This window comes from Bison bison, unplaced genomic scaffold, assembly GCF_000754665.1.
Source record: "Bison bison bison isolate TAMUID 2011002044 unplaced genomic scaffold, Bison_UMD1.0 scf7180017864291, whole genome shotgun sequence".
In the NCBI taxonomy this organism is placed as follows: Eukaryota; Metazoa; Chordata; class Mammalia; order Artiodactyla; family Bovidae; genus Bison; species Bison bison.
In genome coordinates this window covers 12628426-12636346 of record NW_011494863.1, presented here as the reverse complement: position 1 = coordinate 12636346, position 7921 = coordinate 12628426, and the positions used below count along the sequence as shown (strand labels likewise).

The 7921-nt window shown below is 45.1% G+C and overlaps 1 protein-coding gene across 1 annotated transcript in view; it reads right to left on the bottom strand.

Moving 5' to 3' along the window:
- SLC36A1 (solute carrier family 36 (proton/amino acid symporter), member 1) overlaps positions 1 to 7921 on the bottom strand; it is a 50214-nt gene that overhangs the window by 22717 nt on the left and 19576 nt on the right. Inside the window, exons 4-7 of the mRNA XM_010850596.1 lie at positions 6841 to 6929; positions 6052 to 6147; positions 3707 to 3791; positions 2799 to 3017 (exon numbers count right to left, since the gene is read on the bottom strand). Of these exons, the coding sequence (XP_010848898.1) occupies positions 2799 to 3017; positions 3707 to 3791; positions 6052 to 6147; positions 6841 to 6929 (489 nt within the window). The remainder of the gene's footprint in view (positions 1 to 2798; positions 3018 to 3706; positions 3792 to 6051; positions 6148 to 6840; positions 6930 to 7921) is intronic.

Below are 7921 nucleotides of genomic sequence, written 5' to 3'. Positions count from 1 at the left end.
CAGTGATGAATTAAGGACGTGCACTGGGAGCCAAAACAGTTACTGGGACTCTGCTCAGAAGTGCGCCATTTGTCACACACGTGATGAAGAGACCTGCTCAGGTGGAAGGAGCCAAGCGACTCCCTCCAATGGTGTGAGTCTGAGGAGCAAGGGCACCAGCCACGCACATGCTCAAGGCTAGGAGAAAATTCAGGAACTTTGGACATTGGGGGATTTATCAAGACAAAGAGGGCAAGATACCAACAGGGGACAGCAGTAAGAGCAGCGACAAAGACAACCAGAGGGACAGCTTTAGCCATGTGCCACGTCAACAAGAAGCTGCTGGCCACCCAGCCAGACCACATTCTCCCCTCTCCAGCCCCGGGAGAGAGCACTCCCGGGTCACAACACTCCTCCCCACTGAGCCCAGAGGCAGGCTCAGAATCGCTCTCGGGCCTCAGCAGGGCTGCCTCGTCCAAAAGCACAGGTTGTACTAGGTACAGACAGACCTCTGGACAGACACTTCTCTCAGCTGGGACTGAGATGCTATGGACCCTGTACTTCCATCCCTGTCCTCCAATCACAACGACCACAGCCCAGCTATCTGCAATGGTACGAAATTAAATGTGGTGTCTACGTGAACTGGCCTCACTTCCTGTGTCTTTGAAAATGTTCACTGCAGCAGGTCCTAAGCACCAACTGAGATCTCTAATTGTAAAATTAAATCATACGTTTATTTGTGCTTCCTTGTGTTAACTTAATGGGCCAGAGATAGGGGAAGAAACTCTCTAGAAATGGTCGTTCACGTGGTCACAGGTCCTCCTTCCAGTCCATTAAAAAAAACAGAACACAGACAGCTGTCTATTTTATGCTTTAGAAAATAGTTCTACAGGAGAAGAGTCCATATCTGCCACCCACCTGAAGGAAAAAACAGAGAATGCTCACTGACGACAGTGTTGATTTAAATTCATTATGTCACTTCCTCAGTATTAAAGTCGTTGCATTTTATACCCCACTGTTTTCCTGGGAACCTCATCAGTGGGTAACTGGGTCACTGTTATGCAGACTGTGAAAATGAGGTAACGTTCACCTGTCAGACTGGCCCAAATTAAAAACATTGATACGTCCAGTGTGGCTAGCATGGGATGCTTACTGACTGTGGAAAGGAGTTTGTAAAATTAGTAAACGGCTTTTGGAATAAGCAACTTGGCAGTATAAAAAATTCTAAACTGTATACTCTCCAGCAAGTGTACCTCCAGCTCCTCCGTATGCATATATTATATAAATACATGGAGAAGTACTTATACATGTCCACAAAATGATAAGCATAAGGATACTATCATAATACTGAAATAACACTAAGGTGATATATGAATTGACAGGCCACTGACTGGGGACTGGTTAAATAAACTACAAAACTATGGCACATTTATTCTCTGAGATACTACTTAATAATTTTTAAAAAAGAGGTAAAAACAGATATATCAACATGGAAAGCTTTCTGAGGCACTGTTAAAGAAAAAAACTAAGGTAGATAAACACTATATATAATAATTTTTTAAATTATGTTAAAAAACACAAAACCAATTTTCATTTTATATATTTCTCTACATAGAAATACAATATGTAAATCCATTCAAAGGACCTAGAAACACATGTAGCAGGTCCCAGAGTGGAGGAGATTCAGGGTGGGGACATGCTGCTCACAGGTACTTGTGTTGTCTGTATTTTAATGAGCATGTATTGATAAGTTGTTTGGGGAATTACATTCAATATCAGGAGATGATGAAGGACAAGGAAGCCTGGGGTGCTGCAGTCCATGGGGTCGCAAAGAGTTGGGACACAATCTGGCGACTAAACAAACAAACAAAAATCTTTCTTTAAAGTTATCCTTTTAAAGGGTGGTGGGGGAGGGACCGTTATGGAGTTTGGGACTGATAGGTACACAATGCCGTATTTAAAGTGGATAACCAGTAAGAACCTACTGTATAGCACCGGGAACTCTGCTCAATAGTATGTAACAAGCTAAACGGGAGAAGAATTTGAAAAAGAATACACATGTATATATATCACTGAATCACTTTGCTGTACACCTGAAACTAACACAACATTGCTAATCAACCACACTCCAACATAAAATACAAAGGTAAAAAAATAAAGTAGAAGGGAGACATGGAAATAAAAATGAGATCCTCAGCCTGATCTTCTACCCATCCATATACAGACGTCCTCTCCTGCACCACCCCACAGACCTGACCACATGGGCTACATGAGGGGGAATGATCACCAGATTTAGAATTCTGACAAATAAACACAAAACTGGAGTGGTAAAATAATAATATAATATTCCTCATTATATTATATCATACGATGATTCTTCTACTACTTAGTATAAAAACATAAATTGTATAATTTAATATTTAAGAATCATCTTAATATTTTCTCTATTTTCCAATCTTATACAATGATCATGTATTATTATCTAACTGGGAAAAGTCTAAACTAGCAATCTCAATGGGAGTGATTTTGCCCTCCTTGGAGACACTGGGCAATATCTAGAGACATTTTTGGCTGTCACAACTTGGGGAGCAGTTGCTACCGGCACCTAGTGGATAGAGACCAGGTTGCTGCCAAACACCCCGTGATGCACAGGACAGCCCCCACAACAAAGAGTTATCCGGCCCAAGTGTCAACAGTGCCCGCGCTAAGAAGCCCTAATCTTAGCACACTGCTTGTAAGTAACACCCCTATTTATGCTCACTTCCTCACTTTGTATCTCCGATTATTTATAAGACACAGTGAGAAGGCTGAGCTCCTACCTGAACAGTGAACTGGTAGATCATGACCAGACTGACTGCCATGGTGATATTGGCCAACAGGGAGAAGATGGACAGGGCTCGCAGGTTCCTGACGAACACCAGCAGCACCATGAACGGCAGGAACGTGAGCATGTAGAGCCTCGAGTCCATAGTAGGCGTCAGGATCACTGTCTCGTTGTTGTGGCAGTTGTTGGTGGTCCCATTGGCCATTTCTATCACCTAGAGTGAACGGGAGAAACAGAGACAGCCTCTCAAATGACAAAGTGACCCTCCCACCGGAAGGGGTTCTAGGCTAAATGCTCGGTGGGTGAACAAAGTCATATAGGAAGTCAGTGGTCATGGAACCATCTTCAGAGATCTTCCTAATTATCATTAGCAACCCAACTGTCAGAGCTGGGATTGATCACATCGTACCTAAAGACAAGAAAGGACTTTCCTGGTGGTCCACTGGTTAATAATTCACCTGCCAACACAGCGGACATGGGTTTGATACCTGGTCCAAGAAGATCCCACATGCCACGGGGCAACTAGACCCATGCGCTGCAACTACTGAGGCTGTGCTCTACAGCCCACGAACCACAACAAGAGAAGCCAGCACAATGAGAAGCCCGAATGCCACAAGTGAAGAACAGCCCCTACTCGCTGCAACTAGAGAAAGCCTGTGCACAGCAACAAAGACCCAGCACAGCCATAAATAAATAAATAAATAATATAAAATACAGACAAGAGGACAGCAAGACGTCTTGAGGTTTCTCGATGTCCTAGGTCTTTAATAAAATCAAACGACGCTGACCCTGTTCTATGTAAAGTGTTAAGATCTCAATTCTCGTGCTGAAAAAAACTGGCTTGGGAGGGATCCTAAACAGAAAGCCCACTCATCTCCTGCCATTCTTTTCCCTAGGGCCTACCTGTTTAAAGTTGTCAGCCAGAAAGACAAAATAGATACAGCAGAATCCCAGCTGCGTGACGATTAGGAAGAAGTCCACCATGCGCCTGTGGGTGGGGAAGGAAGGAACATAAAAGATCAAACAATAGAAAGCAAGACAGCCAGAGAGATGGGAGTTTGAACAGTGCTTCTTCCCAAGTCATCACAGACCCTTCCCATCAGGTTACAAGGATGAGGGTGTCCTGATAAGAGGAGAAAGTGTGTCACTGGTCTAGAGCCCTGGAAACAAGGATGAGGGTGCCCTGATAAGAGGAGAAACTGTGTCCCTGGTCTAGAGCCCTGGAAGAAGGTAAGGGAGGCGTTATCTGTGTGGTTCCCAAGAACACCTTGCTGGCTGCATGCCAGAAACGCTACACACAGTCAGGCAGGCCCGAGACAGTCCTGAGACTGGACTGGCAGGAGTGCAGCACACACGTAAGGACCACCACCCGTCCCTTGGCTACCCCTTCCCTATGGCCCGTCTGTCCCATTTCATCATGTTTATCCTAAAGCTACAGGGAGCCCTTAGCATAAGAGCCCCAGAAGCGGACCCCTTCACCGTCTCCTTCTATAACTTGGATCAAAAAACCAACCAACTCTCATGTAAGGACATGGAAAGAAATGTATCAAAACAGACTGTGGCTGAAGCACAGTTACAATAACAACAGCTAGTGACAACCTAATGGGTCATCAAAGGGAAAATGCTTAAATTATATGCCATTTTAGATGAAACAGTACATAGCAGGTAAAAAGAATATGTTAAATCTACGTGTGCCAAAACAGAAATGTCTAAAGTCCATTAAGGGAAAAAAAAAATCCCACCAAGTTTCCAGTCAGAATGCATAGTATGGTATTTACTGTAAAAAATGTGAGGAATCTGTACATGTTTTTACATACTCAGAAAATTCCAGGAGAATATTCATGCAACTGCAACTATACTTTTACTCTTCATTTTATGCTTTTCTATCTTGTTAAAAAAAGTTGTTGTTGCTGCTGGGTTTTTTTTTTCACCATGAGCACACATTAATTTTATTAAAGGAAGGAAGGAAAGGAGGGAGGGAAGTAGGGAGGAAGAAAAAGAGGGGGAGGAATTGGGAGAGAGAGAAAGAGAGAAGGAGGAGAGGGAAAAAAACAGATGCAGAAAAAGAAGAGGAGAGAGGAGAAGAAGACTCAGCCAACAACCAACCAACCAACAGAGGTCTCTTGGCAACTTGGCTTCTCCAGGCACAGAAAATGATTTTCCTGAAAGAATTACAGAAACCTGCATCACAGGAGGAAGCTTACTATGTGTGAAGGTAAAAGTCTCCCTATGATCACAAAAAGGAGTTTTTCTGGAGAACATTAGTATGATTCAATTTAAAAAAAGGTCGGGGGGAACTTCCTTGGTGGTCCAGTGGCTAAGAATCTGCTGTGCAATGCAGGGGACTCTGGTTCAATTACTGGTCAGAGAACTAAGATCCCACATGTCCGAGGGCAACTAAACCCATGCACTGCAATGAAGACCCTGTTGTTGCAACTAAGACCCAATGCAGCCAAATAAATAAACATTAAAAAAAAAAAAAGGAGTTTTCTATGTCAAAATGTACCATTGCCTCAAATGGTAAACAAATAGTAGAATACTTCTCTCCAGGTGTCTGAAAAATTACCAGAAGGAGAAATTTCCAAATACCTCTCATGTCAGCTCCTAAAACATCTCTTTCCCTGAAAAACCCTTTTTCTCTAATTCCCCTCACCTCCCCCTTGAAGCCCTGCTTCTCCTGCCCAGTGCCCGGCCCTGAAAGCACCTATCAAGTACGCTTCTCACTGGCACAGTAGACAAGAGCATCTTTAGGGCTCCTCCCCCTCGGGGCCCCTGCGGTGCATTGCTAGTTCCTGATACTCTCTCTACTGGTATACCCTATTCCTGACCTCTTGTTCTCAACAGATCTCCCACACATCTTTCTCCTTCTCCTGGAGAGCCAGGACCATGTAATATGGGGAAACCATCCTCCCTATACCTGGAATTGCTTTGTACCACTTACAAGAATGTGTTCAAATGTCTGTTGACCAAAAGAGGGGATAAAATACCATCGCTGGTCACAGGCTGTCAAAGCTGGAGGAGCCCTTAGCTACCTTTCAGGCCAGTGCCTTCCTGTCTTACTAATGAGGAAACTGAGGCCCACGGAGAGGAGTGGTCACACAGCTCAAGGTCACACAAATGACCACTGGCAAAGCTGAGCCCAAGCAATGTTCTTCCCACTAGCTACATGGTCTTCCACCCATCATCATCCTATCTGAAGACCCCCACACTGGGCAGCCACAGCCGCAAAGAAGAAGGAAACCCATTACCTTCCCCAGTGTGCGTGGTTCCGGAGCCAGGAGATGGGGCTGGCTTCCAGGCTGTACATCACTGTATCCCCATAGTCCACAAAAGGCTTGTTCAGTCTGGAAGAAAGCAGAGAGAAGGGAACAGTGTGGGGTCAGACAATGACAATGACAGGACCAACAGGGCTCATGGAGACCTGGGTGGGTTCCCCATCTGCCACCCCAGACACAGCACCAAGTCCTCAGTCTGATGCTTTCAAGGAGCCTAAGTCTGAAGTCGATGGGACAGTTACTTTCTTTATAATTAAGCAATCATCTGGTAAAATCCTTTCAATGGGGTGCATATTACAAAGCACATAAAACTAGAACATGGTCTCTGCACACTGGTTCTAAGTCAGTGTGACAGATGACGCATGTGTGTGCTCACTCAGTCATGTCCGGCCCTTTGGGACCCCATGGACTGTAGCCCGCCAGGCTCCTCTGCCCATGGTATTTTCCGGGCAAGAACACTGGAGTGAGTTGCCATGCCCTCCTTCAGGGGATCTTCCTGACCCAGGGATCGAACCCACGTCTTCTGTGCCTACTCTAGTGGCAGGCAGATTCTCTACCACTGAGCCATCCGGGAAGCCCATGTGACAGATGACAACAAGCTACAAAAGGGCACAGAAACTGCCAGAGAAAGGCCATTAATGAGTGGCCACCTTCAGCTAGCAGAGAATCGAGAGTGATGTGTGTTGAGCGCTCACTTCCGGCGCTGGTAACGGAACCTGGAAGGACAGCCTGTCACTCAAGAGGTGCATGGAACACCCTCACCTGTAGCAGAAGTGGTGAGCGCACTTCACCAGGATACGCATGCAGTGCACAGCCACGAGGCCAATCACCAACAGGCTGAGGGGACCCATCTGTGCATAGGGGGTGCGGGCCAGGGAGGGAGAGACAGGCAAGCAGAGTTAGAACTGGAATTCGCACATGATCAAAATGTGACTAGGGTACCTTCCAATGACAGAACTTCTGGCAGGGCATTCAAGAAACAAACATGCTCACAGAGACTAGTTGAGCAGGAAGGGCACCCTCTGAACCTCGGCAGGCCTTCTAGACAATTAATCTCCCTGAGGAGAACGACACAGATTAGGCTGTTTCGAGACTGCTGCCTACTCAGCAGAACAGAAGGCTCCTGGGACTGTCTGGGAAGAAAAGACAGGCTAAGGGCTGGTGGGAGGGGGCGAGTTCTGTCTAGAGTAATGGCACAGGCCAGTTTTCAGCAGAGGACAAGTCCAGCCTCTGGGCTACCTCTAACTTTATTTATTTATTTCTACTTTTCCCATATAACTTTTTTAAGTTGATATGTTGTTATTTTCATTTTTATTCGGTTAAGAATTTTTTTTTTTCCTGGCCTCAAGCCATGTGGGATCTTAGCTCCCAGTCAGGGTTTGAACCAGTGCCCCTCGCAATGCTGTAGTGGAAGCACAGAGTCTTAACCAATGGACTGCCAGGAAATCCCCTATCTCCAACTTTAAAAGAAAGCAGAATGGCTCTGGACAGGCAGTCCATCAGGGGGAGAATCAAGAAAGGAAAAAAATTAGATTTTCAGAGTTGTCCATCTAAGGGCAGGGCGTGGAAAGACTATGGAAAATGGACAGAATTCTGTTATTCTTTAGTTACTATTATTGATGGAAATGGCCAGGACCTCCTCCTTACCTCAAGTAGCCTCCATGAGGGCAGGAATCTTTGTTTGTTTCACTCACTAATAATAGTCTCAAGAATCTAGAACAGTGCCCGGCACACAGCAGATCCTCAAAACATACCTTTAGAAGAATAAACCTGAACCCTGCTTTTTCTCAACTGCATTTGAAAAAGAAAAACTGCCCATTTCAAAATGTTTTATATGAAGTAA